Consider the following 19,574-nt stretch of genomic DNA (forward strand, 5'->3'; position numbering starts at 1 on the left):
ATCCCCGTATCAGCAGAGTCCAGAAGAGACTCAGAAGGAGGGTGAAAACGCTCAGTCTCGGGAGAGACAAAGCCGCTGTGTCCGTGCGCGCCGCCATTTTTTAAATATGCTTTAAGATGATTGAGAAGGACATAAGTATGATGAAAACCAGGGTAATAGATTGGAGAAATTTTGATTTTGAGGGGCTGAGAATAGAACTTGGGGAAAATAAAATGGGCAAGATATTGGCAAACAACGATGTAGAACAGCAATGGGAAACATTTCAAACGGTGTTCAACAGAGTGCAGGAAAAATATATTTCGCTAAAAGGAAAGAATAAACTAAACACTAATGAGACTCCATGGATGAATAAAGCCATAAGGGAACAATTGAGGGTAAGGAAAGAGGTATACGTTAAGTACATAGATAGCAGGGGAGAGCATGATAAGGAAGAATACGAAGAGATTAGGAGAGAAGTCAAAAAAACTATTAGGAAGGCAAAGAGGAACTATGAAATTAAATTATCAAGGAACATAAAACAAAATAGTAAAATATTTTACAGGCACAGCAATAAGAAAAGGGAGGTTGGGATGGGAATAGGGCCATTAAGGGATAGACAGGATAATACCACAGGTAACTACAGGGAGATGGCAGAAATATTAAATAATTATTTTGCTTCAGTATTTACCAGGGAGATAGAACAGGTGGACATGGCATTGGATGATGAGTTTAGTAATGAGATAATTGCATTTAAAATAAAAAGAGGGGATATATTAAATAAACGAATCAAACTCAAAGAGGATAAAACCCCTGGTTCGGATGGGTTGCATCCACGCATTTTAAAAGAATCTAGGGAAGAGATAGCAGAGGCATTACTACACATATTTAATAATTCATTAGAAAAAGGTGTAGTGCCAGAGGACTGGCGGATAGCTAACGTAATACTGATATTTAAAAAGGGGGATACAACATGTCAGGGAATTATAGACCAGCTTAACATCGGTGGTAGGAAAAATAATGGAATCCCTACTAAAGGAGAAAACAGAAGAACATCTAGAAACCAAAAACATAGTAATGAATAGTCAGCATGGATTTCAAACGGGAAAGTCTTGCTTGACCAACCTCATTGAATTTTTTGAAGAGGTAACAGAGAGAGTAGACAAGGGTAATGCAGTAGATGTAATTTATCTAGATTTTCAAAAGGCCTTCGATAAGGTACCCCATAATAGACTGATGAACAGGGTCAGAGAATGCGGAGTCAGGGGACAAGTAGCAGAATGGATTGCTGGCTGGCTTCAAGGCAGAAAGCAGAGAGTAGGGGTTAACAGGTAGCTATTCACCGTGGCAGAAGGTGGGTAGTGGTGTTCCACAAGGATCACTGCTGAGACCACTGTTTTTAAAAATTCATTCATGGGATGTGGGCATCGCTGGCAAGGCCGGCATTTATTGCCCATCTCTAGTTGCCCTTGAGAAAATGGTGGTGAGCCACCTTCTTGAACCGCTGCAGTCCATGTGGTGAGGGTACTCCCACAATGCTGTTAGGGAGGGAGTTCCAGGATTTTGACCCAGCGACGATGAAGGATCGGCGATATACTTCCAAGTCAGGATGGTGTGTGACTTGGAGGGGAACTTGGAGGTGGTGGTGTTCCCATGCGCCTGCTGCCCTTGTCCTTCTAGGTGGAAGAGGTCACGGGTTTGGGAGGTGCTGCCGAAGATACCTTGGTGAGTTGCTGCAGTGCATCTTGTAGATGGTACACACTGCAGCCACGGTACGCCGGTGGTGGAAGGAGTGAATGTTTAAGGTGGTGGATGGGGTGCCAATCAAGCGGGCTGCTTTGTCCTGGATGGTGTCGAGCTTCTTGAGTGTTGTTGGAGCTACACTCCTCCAGGTAAGTGGAGAGTATTCCATCACACTCCTGACTTATGCCTTGTTCACAATTTACATTAATGATTTAGACTTTGGAATCAAAAGCACAATTTCTAAATTTGCGGATGACACCAAATTGAGGGGACAGCCAACACTGAGGAGGACTGCAACAAATTACTGTATAGGAGGACATTAATAAACTTGCAGAATGGGCATATAATTGGCAAATGAAGTTCAACACAGATAAATGTGAGGTATTACATTTTGGTAGGAAGAATAGGGCGGTCACTCATTACTTGGAGGGTGCGAGTCTGGGTGGGGTAGAGGAACAAAGGGATCTCGGAGTACAAATACACAAATCACTAAAAGTTGCAACACAGGTTAGCAAGGCCATAAAAAAAGCAAACCAAGCACTAGGGTTTATTTCTAGGGGGTAGAATTGAAAAGTAGTGAAGTTATGCTAAACCTGTATCGAACCTTGGTTAGATCACACCTGGAGTATTGCGTACAGTTCTGGTCACCATATTATAAAAAGGATATAGAGGCACTGGAGAGGGTGCAGAGAAGATTTACAAAGATGATACCAGAAATGGGAGGATATACATATCGGGAAAGGATGAACAGGCGGGGTCACTTTTCTCTTGAAAAGAGAAGGCTGAGCGGTGACCTAATAGCGGTCTTTAAAATTATGAAAGGTTTTGATAGAGTGGATACAGAGAGAGTGTTTCCAATTGTGGGGAAGAGCATAACTAGAGGCCATCAATATAAGATAGTCACCAAGAAATCCAATAGGGAATTCAGAATAAACTTCTTTACCCAGAGAGTGGTGAGAATGTGGAACTCGCTCCCACAGGGAGTGGTTGAGGCGAATAGTATCGATGCATTTAAGGGGAGGCTGGACAAGCATATGAGGGAGAAGGGAATCGAGGGTTACGCTGATAGATTTAGATGAGGAAAGACGGGAGGAGGCTCGAGTGGAGCATAAACGCCGGCATGGACTGGTTGGGCCGAATGGCCTGTTTCTGGGCCGTATATCCTCTGTAATCCTGTGTAACCTTTTACCAGCTAGGTTTGCTCCATTACCTTTTGGTTTGTGGTTTCAAGCCCCACTCCAGAGACATGAGCACAAAAATCTAGGCTGACACTCCCAGTGCTGTACTGTCAGAGGTGCCGTCTTTCAGGTGAGACATTAAACCGAGGCTCTGTCTGCTGTCTCAGGTGGACGTAAAAGATCCCATGGCACTATTACGGTGAAGAGCAGGGGAATTATCCCCGGTGTCCTGGGGCCAATGTTTATCCCTCAACCAATATTATTAATAACAGATTATCTGGTGTTTTTCACATTGCTGCTGTGCGCAAATTGGCTGCTGCGTTTCCTGCATTACAACAGTGACGACACTTGAACATAAGAACATAAAAATTAGGAGCAGGAGTCGGCAATTCGGCCCCTCGAGCCTGCTCCGCCATTCAATAAGATCATGGCTGATCTTCTACCTCATCTCCACTTTCCTGCACTATCCCCATATCCAAAAATCTATCGATCTCTGTCAAAGATTCACCACCCTCTGAGTGAAGAAATTTCTCCTCATCTCAGTCCTGCCATCCCAGGAACCAGTCTGGTGAACCTTCGTTGCACTCCCTCTATGACAAGTATATCCTTCCTTAGGTAAGGAGACCAAAACTGTACACAATACTCCAGGTGTGGTCTCACCAGGGCCCTATATAATTGCAGTAAGACGTCTTTACTCTTATACTCAAATCCTCTTGTAATAAAGGCCAACATACCATTTGCTTTCCTAATTGCTTGCTGTACCTGCATGTTAACTTTCAGTGATTCGGGTACAAGGACACCCAGGTCCCTCTGAACACCAACATTTCCCAATCTCTCACCATTTAAAAAATACTCTGCTTTTCTATTTTTCCTACCAAAGTGGATAATTTCACATTTCTCCACATTATATTCCATTTGCCATGTTCTTGCCCACTCACTTAGCCTGTCTATATCCCCTTGAAGCCTCTTTGCATCCTCCTCACAACTTACATTCCCACCCAGCTTTGTGTCATGAGCAAACTTGGATATATTACATTTGGTCCCCTCATCCAAATCATTGATATAGATTGTGAATAGCTGAGGCCCAAGCACTGATCCTTGCGGTACCCCACTAGTTACAGCCTGCCAACCCGAAAATGACCCGTTTATTCCGACTCTGTTTTCTGTCCATTAACCAATCCTCAATCCGTACTAGTATATTACCCCCAATTCCATGAGCCCTAATTTTGTTTAATAACCTCTTGTGTGGCACCTTATCGAATGCCTTCTGAAAATCCAAATATATCATAACCACTGGTTCTCCCTTATCTATTCTGCTAGTTACAACCTCAAAAAACTCTAACAGATTTGTCAAACACAATTTCCCTTTTATAAATCCGTGTTTTTTATAAATACGACTCTTTCAAAACCCAAGGATGTAGGCCATCAGGTCCAGGGGATTTATTGGCTTTCTTGCTATCCCATTAATTTCTTAAGTACTTCATTGGCTGTAAAGCACTTTGGGATTGCCTGAGGTCATGAAAGGTGCTGCTTAATATGTGCAAGTTCTTTCTTTGAATTTCACAGGCAGAACACCACCAACATCACAGCTGGGTGTGTATATTCCTTATAAATTGCCCTCTGTGTTTCACATAAGCTTCCTGACTGCATCATTCCATTGTCCTGCCTGGAGTAATGCACTCAGGATGTCTGCGTACCGCATTGAGGTATCGGGGCTAGCACGAATAATCTGGGAGAAGATATGTACTTGTTGTCAGGCCTTGACCAATGCTAATACGGATCATGTCTGAGGCGTGAGTGTTTACTTTCTCAGTGCATTATGGAGGTTTCCTCGGAGCTGGTGTACTTGGTCACAGCCTTTGTCTCTTCCAACACGGCGTACTTGACCAGCTCTCCCAGGGCGGAAGCAGGCGCACGGCAGGCTGGATCTCCCTGGAGCCAATGTTTGAGCGCTCATTGTAATGGGCCATGCGGGAAGCCTCCCCCACCACACGCTCAAATATCGTTCGCAAAGGAGGTCACCCACACGCGCACACACCCAGACACCCACCCACAGACACGCCCACACACACATCCACAGACACACCCACACACACACCCACACACAGACACACCCACACACACAGACACCCACTCACAGACACACCCACACGCACACACACACACCCACAGGCACACACCCACACACCCTCACACACACCCTCACACACACAACCACACACACACCCGCGCACACCCACCCGCACACACACCCACCCCCACACACCCATCCCCACACACACACTCACCCCACCACACACACGCTCTCACACACACCCCCACACACACCTACCCACACCCACAGACACACCCACAGACACATCCAGCCACCCACCCAGACACACACCCACAGACACACACACACAGACACACCTCCCCACACACACACACACACACACCCTCACCCACACCCACGGACACACACACAGACACACATCCACAGACACACACACACAGACACCCTCACCCACACCCACACACACAGACACACACACAGACACACATCCACACCCACACCCACCCACAGACACACACACACAGACCCACCCACCCCCCCACACACACACACCCATACACACATCCACACACACACCCACAGACACACACCCACAGATACACACCCACAGACGCACCCCAACACACAGACCCACACACACACCCTCACACAGTTCCTCGCACACACCCACAGACACACACCCACCGACACACACCCACACACCCACAGGCACACACACACACGCACCCACACACACACCCACCCAGAGACACCCACCCAGAGACACCCACCCACAGACACACACACACTCACACACCCACAGACACCCCCACACACACCCACTTGACTAAATGTAGGAGGTCAGGTGCATGTGTGTATCATTGTTGGTGCATCAGAGACTGCGGATTGTACAATTTTAATTCTGAGCTCTAACGTCTCATTGAGCTGTGTGTCACGTAGCTTCGCATTATCTTGAAACTGGCTGACAGAATCTCTCGAGTTATGAAAGTCTGTCTGTGCCTCTGTACAGCAGTACCTGCTTAACATTCACTAAAGATGTATCTGCAAACTTTTCCTCCATGTCAAGCAGGCTCAGTAAAGTCTCACCAAAAAGTGTCGGTGTGGATCATTAATGATCCATTGGTGTGAGAGGCGCCAGTGCAGTAATTGTGCGGTGGAATTTTACACGGCACCAGTGCACTGTACACAGGCGGCATTCCGAACACCTTTGGGATTTGCGTTACTATGTTTTCCAGTTTGCAGTCTAAATGGGCCCGATTCCCCAATCGAAAGCTCCCAGCGAGCAGTTGGGAGATGACCGGATCGCAGCCCCAGTCTTTCAGTTCATTTAACTGAATGAATAGAAAATCGGGCACTGTGGGCCGGCGATTTAACGCTGGATTTTCAGGTCCTGATCCCATGCAGCAACACTGCAGTGTGGGCTCTCTCAGGGTTAGCTGCAGTTTCAAAAATTCCCAGATAATTTACAAAAACAAAGTGTTTTGGGAAAGTGGACACTCCCGTCTTTGCTCTCCAAACCTTTGAAATCCAATGGCTGGGGGATCGGTCCTGGAGCTTCCTGTGCTTTCACCAGGCAGGCTGGTGCACATTGTACGGTCTCGGCTGGGTGCTTCCACCAAGCTCTGACCTGTTTCCTACTCGTTTCATAGCAGGTAACACGCATGCAGCATGCTTGATACACGTGTAGCATGATGCATGTATGTCACTAGCAATGCAACAACAACAACTTGCATTCATACAGCGCCTTTAATGTAGTAAAACGTCCCAAGGCGCCTCACAGGAGCGCAATCAGACAAAATTTGACACCGAGCCACATAAGGAGACTTTAGGACAGGTGACTTGGTCAAAGAAATAGTTTTAAGGAGCCTCTTAAAGGAGGAGAGAGAGAGGCGAAGAGGTTTAGGGAGGGAATTCCAGAGCTTAGGGTCCAGGCAGAGGAAGGCACGGCCACCAATGGTGGAGCGATTAAAACTGGGAATGTGCAAGAGGCCAGAATTGGAGCAGCGCAGGGATCTCAGGAGGTTGTAGATTACAGAGATAGGGAGGGGCGAGGGCCATGGAGGGATTTGAACACAAGGGTGAGAATTTTAAAATCGAGGCATTGCCGGACCGGGAGCCAATGTAGGTCAGTGAGCACAGGGGGTGATGGGTGAACGGGACTGGGTGTGAGTTAGGACACGGGGCAGTGAGCACAGGGGGTGATGGGTGAACGGGACTGGGTGTGAGTTAGGACACGGGGCAGTGAGCACAGGGGGTGATGGGTGAACAGGACTGGGTGTGAGTTAGGACACGGGGCAGTGAGCACAGGGGGTGATGGGTGAACGGGACTTGGTGTGAGTTAGGACACGGGGCAGTGAGCACAGGGGGTGATGGGTGAACAGGACTCGGTGCGAGTTAGGACACAGGGCAGTGAGCACGGGGTGATGGGTGAACGGGACTCGGTGCGAGTTAGGACACAGGGCAGTGAGCACAGGGTGTTGGGTGAACGGGACTCGGTGCGAGTTAGGACACGGGGCAGCAGAGTGTTGGATGAGTTCAAGTCTAGGACAAGGGGACTTAAAATCAGAGCCAGGTCATTTAGGAGAGACATTTGGAACTCTCTCCCACAACAAGTAGTAGATGCTAGCTCAATTAATAGTTTTAAATCTGTGATTGATAGCTTTTTGCTCAACAAGGGTATAGAAGGATATGAAGCCAAGGCAGGTGAATGGAGTTAAGATACAGATCAGCCATGATCTCACTGAATGGTGGAACAGGCTCGAGGGGCTGAATGGCCTCCTCCTGTTCCTATGTACTCTGTCCCAGGGAGAAGAGACTTTTATCCCATCAATCGGGGCTGAATTCAAACTCAAACCTGACCACCTCACCACCCTGTTTTGATTTATCTCTTTCCTACTCTCCCTGGGTGGTGTTTCGCACTGTTTGCCTTAGTCCTTTACCCTGGTTTCTCAATTTGGAAACATAAATTACTTTCAGCTGCTTTTCCCCAACGCATTTGTGTTTATTGACCAACTGATTGGCTACTAAACATTTTAAGGCAACAGCACCTGTGGCCACATCAGTCCGCCATTCTTTAAATAGAGTCCCGTGTTTCGAGAGACGCCCACTCCAACTATAACTTCAAATAAAAAGTGAATTGAGCCCCACCTGTTTGTGAATTCCATACTGCTCTACATTACGCCATTGTCTTGGTCTGATTCACTCCTGCTTCACATCCTCTAAAGTTGACTTCATGACACTGTTTTCATTGAGAAGTAAAACACTGTGATAAGCTTGACAATTCCAACAGCAGCTCATTACTGTCAGCTCAAAGTAAGGCAAGTGTCAGCTGCTTTGGATTTCATGTGTTTGTATAGTTCTCTCCAACAGTACAGGGGTGAATGACCCCCACGTATACATGATATAAAGATGATATTTTTTTTAAACTCCTAATACAGCCAAATTTATCAGATCAGCAACAACCAAGTTTGGCATGGAGACCAACGTTTCTGCATTGACTCAGTTAGCACATTTCCCGTGGTTACGGTTGAAACAAAGGATTATTAGTCCTGCGACAATAACCTCCGCGTGATTCAGGCCCGAGTGGTTTTTAAACAACAAGCTTTAATATACATTGACCAATAACAGTATTGTTCTTATACAACTGTCCTACGGTATTACATTAAATGGCCATCGTGGCTCACCGTTATGGGGAATGGACTTCCGACTGTCCAGAGAGCGCTCTAACTTTTAGAGGGAAAAGGTCCCATTCTTATACTATTCGACTACCTTACGCTGCACCTATGCTCAACAGGATGTGTAGGTGCACATTTGCTGAGGCCACATATTAAGGTATTTACCTTACTTCTAATCTTTCGGCCTACAAGCTTTGTTTATTGTACTTTAAATGCGTAGGCCAAGTGGCCTTGCAGACCATCATAGTTCTGACTGCCTTAGCAGTATCTCTGTGCTATCTTTTACTGTGGTATGTGGTGCCTCAGCAACTTCCCCCTTATCTCTTGACCTGGGTGTTTATCATTCTCTGTCTTTTGAGTTTCTAAACTGTCTTTGTTCATATATCGAGACAAGATTGCATTTCCCCTTTCCTCCACATTCGCGCTCTGGCTAAAATGTAAAGCAAAGCATGCTGGGATGCTTTGACCATTTTAACCCGCTTTAAAATATTCCAACAGCAACTTAAATAAACTTATTGTTCGCTCTGAGCTGGACCTCTCAGGGGTTTTCTGACTAGTTAGTTAGTGGACACCAGCTTCCCTCTTCTCCGCCCCCTCCCACCCAAAGCCACCTTACACTGAGGTCATGAGCATCTTTGCAGCTGGTGTGATTGTTGTTCCGAAGTGGTGTGGGTGCTGTCGACCTTGTGACAGTGTGTGCCACTGGTCTAATGACCTTTTTGAGCATACTCCAAGAGCAGTGCAAATTGTCTCAACATCCATAAAAAAACCCTTACTCAGGCCCCTTTCAGACTGGCCTTTAACACCTATATGTGTAAGGTACACCGTGCAGAAGCAGGCACTTGGTTTCTGTTGCCTGGCCTGCTGAGCTTTTTCAGCATTTTCTGTTGTTACTTGGTTTCTGTTTGTGGAGCAGAGACTTCTGCAAGTGTTCACCTGCCTCTGAGTCAGAAGGTTGTGGGTTCAAGTCCCGATCTGGACACTTGAGCATATAATCCAGGCTAACACTTTAGAGCAGTACTGAAGGAGTGCTGTATTGCCAGAGTTTTGGATGAGATATTAAACCAAAGTCTGCCCACTCAGGTGGTTGTAAAAGATCCTGTGGTTCTATTTGAAGAAGAGCAGGGCTGTTCTCCCAGTGTCCTGGACACCAGTTATCCCTCAACCAACAGGTTGCTATTTATGGGACCGTGCAGCTGCCACGTTTCCTACATTGCAACAGTGACTACCCGTCAAATGTGTGGACTTGAAAGGCACTGTATAAATGCAAGTTGGTTCTGTTCTTTCTTTTACGGGCCATGCTATCTTGGACCTCTGCAAATAGAATTTCAGCATCTTCCTGCAATTGCTGCTTCGGGTTTAGGCAGACGACTGGCAAACGCCACTAGTGCAAGAAAGAAATTCAGAGCAAAGTCGGAAGGAGATTCCAGATCGGATACAATGGGATAGATAGAAATGGTTTCTATAATGGGAACCTGATCCGCGATACCAAGGCGGATGTGGGTGTCGCTGATGAGGCCGGCATTTACTGCCCATCCCATGCTGCTCTGAGAAGGTGGTGTTGGGCCTTCTTGTAGTGGTTTGATACAACTGAGAGACTCGCTGGGCCGCTTCAGAGGGCAGTTGAGAGTCAATATGTTGATCTGGGTCTGGAGTCACATATAGGCCCAGGCCGGGTAAGGACGTCAGGTTTCCTTCCCTGAGGGACATCAGTGAACCAGCTGGGTTTTTACGACAATCCGACAGTTTCATGGTCACTTTTACTGACACCAGCTTTTTATTTCCAGATTTTTTAAAACTAAATTCAAATTCTCAAACTACCAAGGCGGGATTTAAACTTGCGTTCTCTGGATTATTAGTCCAGGCTTCTGGATTACTCGTCCAGTAAGACAACCACTGCTCTGTCGTACCTCTCAAATGTGTGTCATTTCCACACTGGACCAACGTTCATCTGCATATTTTTATGCTTTTAGAATAAACACTAAACATTAACCCCCCCCACCCCATGACTTTTTCCTCTTGATCTCGTGTTTCTTCCTTCTCTTCTAATCCTATCTGATCAGAAGATACGAAAAACGAGCATTGACGTAAGGAAACTACTCGGCACTTGGTCTAAGCGTTAAACAAAGCTTTAATCAACTGTTTTACAACATGGAGGTCTCGTTGTGTCCTTCACTAGTTCCTGTTGAGAACGTCCTGCACAAGCTGGGCCCGTGCCCGAGTATTTATACTCTCCCCGGACAGCGGCACCCGCAGGTCGCTGAGTATTATTTCATAAGTCTTTCTTTCATGAATGACTGATTCATGTCAAGCATCATCTGGATGCAAAAATCAACCAGTTGGACCAGTATTATTGTGCATAACTCCTAGAATCACTGAACACAGATGGCTCATGAATTGTACAGGAGGACTCTCCTGCTACTGGGCAAGTGAGAGATTTCTGGTAGTGCTCGAACAGCCCCATTTCAGCACAGAGTACTTAACGTAGCAGCTGTTGTCATTTGCATCAAGCACTCTTTGGTCAAGTGCAACTCCCACATTATTAAACAATGTTCTTTAAGCTCTGTCTCAAAAGAACGCCCCCCCAAGTGTACCTTATGGATTTCGGATTTTCCAGATCAACCAGCCTGTGTTTTTTTGCAGAGACTGATCATTTGATGCCAAACTATGGGCAGCCTTGTGCAACTCACTGAGAACTAGGTTAACACCACCTCCAACTCACTCCTTATTGGACCAGTACAGCTGGTTCAAACCTAGGTCCCTGAGGTAAAAGGAGTGTCTGACCCACTGCAAAGCCAGCTCCCTTCCTTCCTTCCCAATTTTCTACCTTCAAAAGCTTGCATCGAGGTTGCATCTCTCAAGTTGAAAGCCATTGTGAGTAGGTTCAAGGCTGCAGAACCCACATAAAATCATGGAATGGTTACAGCATGGAAGAAGGCCATTCGGCCCATCGAGCCCGTGCTGGCTCTCTGCAAGAGCACTTCAGCTAGTCCCACTCCCCCGCCCTTTCCCCGTAGCCCTGCAAATTTTTTTTCTTTCAGATACTTATCCAACTCCCTTTTGAAAGCCAGGATTGAATCTGCCTCCACCACCCTCTCAGGCAGTGCATTCCAGATCCTAACCACTCGCTGCATAAAAAAGTTTTTTCTTACATCGCCTTTGGTTCTTTTGCCAATCACCTTAAATCTGTGTCCTCTGGTTCTCGACCCTTCTGCCAATGGGAACAGTTTCTCTCTATCTACTCTGTCCAGACCCCTCATGATTTTGAACACCTCTATCAAATCTCCTCTCAATTTTCTCTGCTCCAAGGGGAACAACCCCAGCTTCTCCAGTCTGTCCATGTAACTGAAGCCCCTCATCCCTGGAATCATTCTCGTAAATCTTTTCTGCACCTTCTTGTTAAGTATGTGTATTGTATTGAACAATTAACACAAAGACTTAAACGTATAACTCAAACAGGCCTTTACTGGTTGGAGGTAGGGACTGCACGTAGGTCTTTACTTCATGCCCACAGGCGGGAACTGAGGGGGATCAGTACCCACAGTACTATTTATACCCCTATGGCCAGGAGTGGTACTGCGTATCACTACGCCCAACAAGTAGTGCAGTCCTGTCCATAGGTTCAAAGTAGCACACATATTACATACACAACATTCCTCCCTTCCTAGCTTTACAGTCATCTCCCCATTTAACATAACGTAATAACATATATACATATATAACTTCAGGTTTACATAACAGAATAACATAGATACATAGATAACTTCATGTCAAAACAGATCACAGATTCAGTCTCTGCGGAAAACAGTTCACAGATTCAATCTCTGTGGTGTAGTCGGTTCACGTTGCTGGAGTGACTCATTCAATAGTCCTTCCATGGATTTAACAGTTTGAACTTCCGAACTGAATTGGCTCCGTTCGGAGGGACCACGTGTGTGATCTGGTAGAGGTGATAATGGTTCAGATGGGTCATCTTCTGTTTTTACTTTTCCTTTTCTGCTTCTTGGAGACTCTCTGGGCTCCATTGTCAGCTGCCAGCTGCATGCGCAGTTCCTCCTTCTCTTCCTCCTGTTTCCGTCGTAGAGCCAGCTTCTCCCGATGTTCCGTAGACTTTTGGTGCTCCTCCATGATTTCTGCACTTTGGGAGTCGAAGTTACAAGCTGGGCAGGACAGGACATCGTAATATTCGGTGTCGTCCTGAGCTAGACCAGTGAGAGGGTCGTCTATTTCCTCCATACCCAGCTGGACGTTAGCCAGCTCTTGTTCCAAATCCAGACATCTTTCCTGAAGAGACTTCTTCATGTGTACCTCTGCATCCAGCTTTTTCTGGGCTTTCAGCAAGTCGTTCACTAGTGACCTCATTTGTGATTTTAATACTTCAACTTCCTTTGGAGATTGATTGATCGGACTATGCAATCCCTCTACCGGAGCAGCTGTTTCAGCGGTCTGTTGTTCTACGTTGACGTGAGTCAGCGTACTTTTGGCATCCAATGGCTGCTCTGTTGCAGTCATCTCAGTCTGTGTTGCCACCTCAGCTCTTCCAATAACCTTTGAGAGCTCCGAACCCCTTTCGTTTGAATATTGAAGTTCATGTTCAAGTTTTTCCCATTTCAGAGTCCTGTCCTTCAGCATATGCAGGAGTTGGCTGACCGTTAACTCCTCTGACATCAGACGTTTTGTGTGCTCCTGCTCCATTTTCTCCATCAGCTGCTTCTGTTGTCTTTCCAGATTCTCCAACTCTATATCAAAAGAACTCTTTCGTTGCATTCAACTCTTGCTCAAAACGGCGAAGCATTTGTTCTAATTGCTGTCGTAGTTTGAAATGGAGTTGAGTTCGAGCCCGGTGTCCCTCAGAAATGGGCACATCAGTAGACTTGCCAGACTCAGAATCCACAGTTAAACTATGTTGTTGTTGCTCAGTGGAATTCTGTGCTGAAACTTTGTCTTTTGCACCTGAGTTGGGCTTACCATCATCCGTTCCAGAGTCTGGGCCGACTATCTTCACCGAGTTCTCACTCGTTATTGTTTGTAGGAAATGCCAGTCCATATTCATTTTCCTAATCCACTCCCGTCCTAGTAGTGGAGGACCTCCTTCAGATATCACATATAAGTCCATTATTTGACTGTCTTCGCCCTTGTGGGCCACTGCAACCTCTATTTTCCCGATGGGGTACACTCTTTGCCCCGTGTATGTTTTCAATATAATCCCCGTATCCTGTAGGGGAATATGTTGGAATAACTTTCCGTAATCTTTCTTATTTATGACCGTCAATGCCGATCCAGTGTCCAATTCCAGTTTTACTTGGACTCCTTCTATCTGAAGAGTGACCCAAATTGTCTGGAGGTCTGCACCCTTACCAGCGTTGAGTACTCTTAAGCTAGCCAGTTCATTACAGCTTAAGCTAGCCAGTTCATTACTGCTAGCGTCTGAATCGGACTCCTGTTCGGTCACCTTGTGTACCTTTGCGTATTTTCCTTGCGGTGACTTCTTGTTGCTGGTCTTCTTCCCTGACCTGCATACTCTAGCTATATGTCCAAGCCTACCACAAGTTCTACATTCTTGGTTTTTAAACCAACACTGGTTCTGATCATGCGTTGTCTTTCCACAACGATAACATTTGCCAGAACTCACCCAATTTGTGTGCACTGAGCTCCGGTGACCGTAGCTGCATTACTGCCGTGCCTCTCGCTGCGGCTTCGTGTGCTGCTGCCATAGTGACCGCCTTCTCAAGCGTCAGCTCATTCTCCTCGAGCAGTCGCTTTTGTGTATCCTGTTTAAATAAACCACACACAAATTTGTCTCGTAGTGCATCTGTCAATCCCGTTCCAAACTGGCAATATTTCGCTAATTTACGCAATTCCAGCAAATATTCAGCATTGCTTTCATGCTGTAGCTGCCTTCTGTCGTAAAATTTAAATCGTTCCGCTAGCATCAGCGGCGTGGGGTTTAGATGATCTTTCAGGACAGTAACAATCTCATCGAACGTCTTATCCGCCGGTTCATCTGGTGATAACAGGTGTTTCAATTGCCCGTACGTCTTCGCACCCATTAAATTTAATAATGTTAGAGCTTTATCTTGGTCACGAATTTTATTGGCCTTACAATAATTTTTTACTCTTTCAACATATATGGCCCAATCTTCGAGGTCACTATCAAAGGTGCTAATATTCCCGTGTTTAGGCATTGTAGATTTGCAATTTCTCAGATTTTATTTTCTTTACTTGTTATCAAAGATGGCGGCTTCCCGCTCTTGCCGTCGTCCTCCGCCCACAAAATGGCGGTTTTCCCGCGCTTGGCGGTCTTCACCCGTCCCCCGACGCCGTCTCCCTTCAGCCCTCGAGTGCGGCCCTTATCTTCGCCGCGATCGATAGCCCGCGCTGTGCACCGCGACTCTCGCACCTTGAGCTTCTGCAGCCGCCGCGCCTTTCAGTCCGAGTGCGGCTCTTATCTTTGGTCCCGATCGCTGGCCCGGCTGCGCCCCTCACTTCAAAGCGGCCCGGCCCTTATCTGCCGATCGCTATCGCCCTACCTCTCTCTCTTCCCCAGTCCTGTCTTTACTCCGGTTCACAAGCTGATGGAGGCTTCAGGGTCCTAATGCCTGTCACTTCCAGTCGCTGGAAGCTGTCAGGATTTCTGCTGCCCTTCAGTTTTGAGTGGGGTGTTGTGGATTGAAACCTCTCTTCAACGTCCTGTCTTTGGACGAAGCCGCCTGGAATAACTGCCGCAGGGTAAGAGCCTGACTCGTCGCCAGTGTTAAGTATGTGTATTGTATTGAACAATTAACACAAAGACTTAAACGTATAACTCAAACAGGCCTTTACTGGTTGGAGGTAGGGACTGCACATAGGTCTTTACTTCATGCCCACAGGCGGGAACTGAGGGGGATCAGTACCCACAGTACTATTTATACCCCTATGGCCAGGAGTGGTACTGCGTATCACTACGCCCAACAAGTAGTGCAGTCCTGTCCATAGGTTCAAAGTAGCACACATATTACATACACAACACTTCTCTAAAGCCTTCACATCCTTCCTAAAGTGCGATGCCCAGAATTGGACACAGTACTCCAGTTGAGGCCGAACCAGTGTATTATACAGGTTCATCATAATTTCCCCACTTTTGTACTCTATACCTCTATTCATGAAGCCCAGGATCCCATAAGCTTTTTAACTGCTTTCTCAACCTGCCCTGCCACCTTCAATGATTTATGCATATACCCCCAGGTCTCTCTGTTCATGCACCCCCTTTAGGATTGTACCCTTTAGTTTATGTTTCCTCTCCTCATTCTACCAAAATGTATCACTTCACATTTTTCTGCATTAAATTTCATCTGCCATGTGTCCGCCCATTTCACCAGCCTGTCTGTCTTCCTGAAATCTTTCACTCTCTTCCTCACTGTTCACTATACTTCCAAGTTTTGTGTCATCTGCAAATTTTGAAATTGTGCCCTGTACACCCACGTCCAAGTCATTAATATATATCAAGAAAAGCAGTGGTCCTAGAACCGACCCCTGGGGAACACCACTGTATACCTTCCTCCAGTCTGATAAACAACTGTTCACCACTACTCTCTCTTTCCTGTCACTTAGTCAATTTCGTATCCATGCTGCCACTGTCATTTTTATTCCATGGGCTTCAACTATTATGTGACACTTTGTCGAACGTCTTTTGGAAATCCATGTACACCACGTCAACCGCATTGCCCTCATCAACCCTCTCTGTTACCTCATCAAAAAACTCGATCAAGTTGGTTAAACACGATTTGCCTTTAACAAAGCCGTGCTGGCTTTCCTTAATTAATCCACACTTGTCCAAGTGACTGTTAATTTTGTCCCTAATTATTGTTTCTAAAAAGCTTCCCCACTACCGAGGTTAAACTAACTGGCCTGTAGTTGCTGGGTTTATCTTTACACCCTTGTTTGAATTAATGGTGTAACATTTGCAATTCTCCAGTCCTCTGGCACCACCCCCGTTTCTAAGGAGGATTGGAAGATTATGGCCAGTACCTCCGCGATTTCTTCCTTCACTTCCCTCAGTGTCCTAGGATGCATCCCATCTGGTTCTGGTGACTTACCTACTTTAAGTACAGCCAGCCTTTCTAGTACCTCCTCTTTATCAATTTTTACCCCATCCAGTATCTCAACTACCTCCTTCACTATGACTTTGGCAGCATCTTCTTCCTTGGTGAAGACAGATGCAAAGTACTGATTTAGTACCTCAGCCATACCCTCTGCCTCCATGCGTAGGTCTCCTTTTTGGTCCCTAATCGGCCCCACCCCTCCTCTTACTAACCATTTACTTTTTATATGCCTTATTTTCTTTTCATTTCTCCTCTGAACTTTCTATATTTAGCCTGATTCTCAGATGTATTCTCAACCTGACATCTGTCACACGCACTCTTTTTCTGCTTCATCATATTCCCTATCTCTTTTGTCATCAAGAGAGTTCTGACTTTAGTTGCTCTGCCTTTCCCCCTCGTGGGAATGTACCTCAACTGTACGAACTATTTCCTCTTTAAAAGCAGCCCATTGTTTAATTACAGTTTTGCCTGCCAATCTTTGATTCCAATTTACCTGGGCAGATGCGTTCTCATCCCTCTGAAATTGGCCGTCCTCCAATTAAGTATTTTTACTCTCGATTGCTCCCTGCCCTTTTCCATAGCTAATCTAAACCGTATGATACTATGATCGCTGTTCCCTAAATGTTCACCTACTGACACTTGCTCCACTTGACCCATCTCATTCCCCAGAACCCGATCCAGCAATGCCTCCTCCCTCGTTGGGCTGGAAATGTACTGATCAAGAAAGTTCTCCTGAACACCCTATATCCAGGAATATTTAATACCCAATACTTTTTTGATCCAGGTCTCGGTCATTGCCACAACATCATATTCCCAGGTGGCTATTTGTGCCTGCAGCTCACTTACCTTGTTTACTACGCTTCGTGCGTTCACACACACTGTAAACCCATCTTAGACCATCCTGTGTTCTCTTAGTCTGACCCCACCTAATACCTTATTACTTCTTACTCTAGTGCTCTCTGTCTCTCCCCATCCTTTGTGCACTTTGTTTCTCCTTTCTAATGCTACATCCTGGTGCCCATCCCCCAGCCAAATTAGTTTAAACCCTCCCCAACAGCACTAGCAAACCCTCCCGTGAGGATATTGGTTCCGGCTCTGTTGAGGTGAATTCTGTCCGGCCTGTACAGGTCCCACCACCCCCAGAACCGGCCCCAATGTCCCAGGAATCTGAAGCCCTCCCTCCTGCACCATCTCTCCAGCCATGTATTCATCCACTCTATCCTCCTATTTCTATACTCACTCGCTCGTGGCACTGGGAGTAATCCGGAGATTAATACCTTTGAGGTCCTGCTTTTTAATCTCTTTCCTAGCTGCCTAAAATCTGCCTGTGGGACCTCATCCCTCTTTCTGCCTATGTCGATGGTTCCGATAAGGACCACGACCTCTGGCTGTTCACCCTCCCCCCTCAGAATGTTCTGCAGCCGCTCGGTGACGTCCTTGACCCTGGCACCAGGGAGACAACATACCATCCTGGAGTGACGTCTACAGCCACAGAAATGCCTGTCTGCTCCCCTAACTATCGAATCCCCTATCACTATTGCTTTCCCTATCTTCCTCCTCCCCCTCCCCCTACAGCTGAGCCGCCCATGGCGCCGTAGACTTCTATTAATACACATTATAGCATGACAGCCCACATCCTTTATTGTTCTGAAAACCCTGGCAACATGACAGTGGATAAAGAAAATCTTCAACATGTTTTCTGGTATTAATTTTGCAAAAGTATATGGTGACGGGGTTTAGGTTCAGAGTAATTACAAGGTCGGATTTACGCTAATTTAATAGGAGCTTGGGACAGTAAGTGTTTAGTAAGTCAGCCTATAGAGGGGACATTCATTTAATGGAGGGAATGCCCATGTTAATTTATTTTTATTTTTTATTTTTTGCTTTCTCAGAAGTCACTTGGTGAAGCTGTCATGCTGGCTGGGGCTGAGCTGACAGAGCTGGATTTGAGTGATAATGCATTTGGACCAGATGGAATTCAGAGCTGCAAAGACCTTCTGAAGAACAGGAGCTGCTACACCCTCAAGGAGCTGAGACTTAATAACTGCGGCCTTGGAACTGAAGGAGGGAAGGTACAGAGCGCAGACAAAAGAGCCCTCTTGAATACTGGTCATGTTGGGATTTCATAATTAATATGAAACAGTTGACATTATTGTAGCTTAATCATCTTAAGAATATTTTCCTCTAGGGTGTTCTGCCAAACATTTCTTTAAAAAAATTAATAAATTATTCACCTTCAACACAAAGCAGCTCAATTAACCAGCCTGCTGTGGTGACCTGGTAAGGTGCAATGACAAGGAGCTAGTATTAACAGAAAATGGATCAATACATCATTTTATTCCCATGCCCGATGAACTGCAGAACTCAGTATTAAAATGAGTTCAGATTAAAATCCTTGTGGGGACTGCAAAATGCGCGCCAAGCTTAAAAATAAAACAAATGAGCTTCTCACCTGTGGAGCAATCCTTAACATTTCATTTAATTCTTTACTCAGGACAGGCATGTTTTAGGTTGGTTTGCAGATTTATGTAACAGTTACATTTAGTTTTCCGAAGGTCTTAGAATTTTTGAACCCCCCCCTTCTGCCTTGACAGCGAGTCCTATCCATCTGCAGTCCTTAATAAATCAGAAACTGGCTGATTTTTGAACGCTTTCTTGAAAGAACACACCTTTTGTTTTGTCCTGCTTCACCCGAGCAAGACACAATGGGCCCAGAATTTGCTGCCAAAATAACAGCGAGATTAATGGCGCTCGCCATTGTTAATGTGTAAATCGTCCAGCAACTTGTGGCGAGGAAGAGATACCCCGTGAATTGTGAATCGCCACAAGTTACTGGATGATTTGCACCGTTTTGCCGTTAGCCTCG

At 46.0% G+C, this 19,574-nt stretch overlaps 1 protein-coding gene across 1 annotated transcript in view; it reads left to right on the forward strand.

Annotated features, from left to right (window-relative positions):
* The window catches only part of LOC147102984 (ran GTPase-activating protein 1-like), a 734,758-nt gene that overhangs the window by 308,531 nt on the left and 406,653 nt on the right, over nucleotides 1-19,574 (forward strand). Inside the window, exon 4 of the mRNA XM_085964117.1 lies at nucleotides 18,601-18,780. Coding sequence (XP_085820243.1) covers nucleotides 18,601-18,780 — 180 coding nt within the window. The remainder of the gene's footprint in view (nucleotides 1-18,600; nucleotides 18,781-19,574) is intronic.

The sequence above is a fragment of the Somniosus microcephalus genome, chromosome 21 (assembly GCF_052327205.1).
Source record: "Somniosus microcephalus isolate GS21.2 chromosome 21, FLI_Smic_1.0, whole genome shotgun sequence".
Classification (NCBI taxonomy): Eukaryota; Metazoa; Chordata; class Chondrichthyes; order Squaliformes; family Somniosidae; genus Somniosus; species Somniosus microcephalus.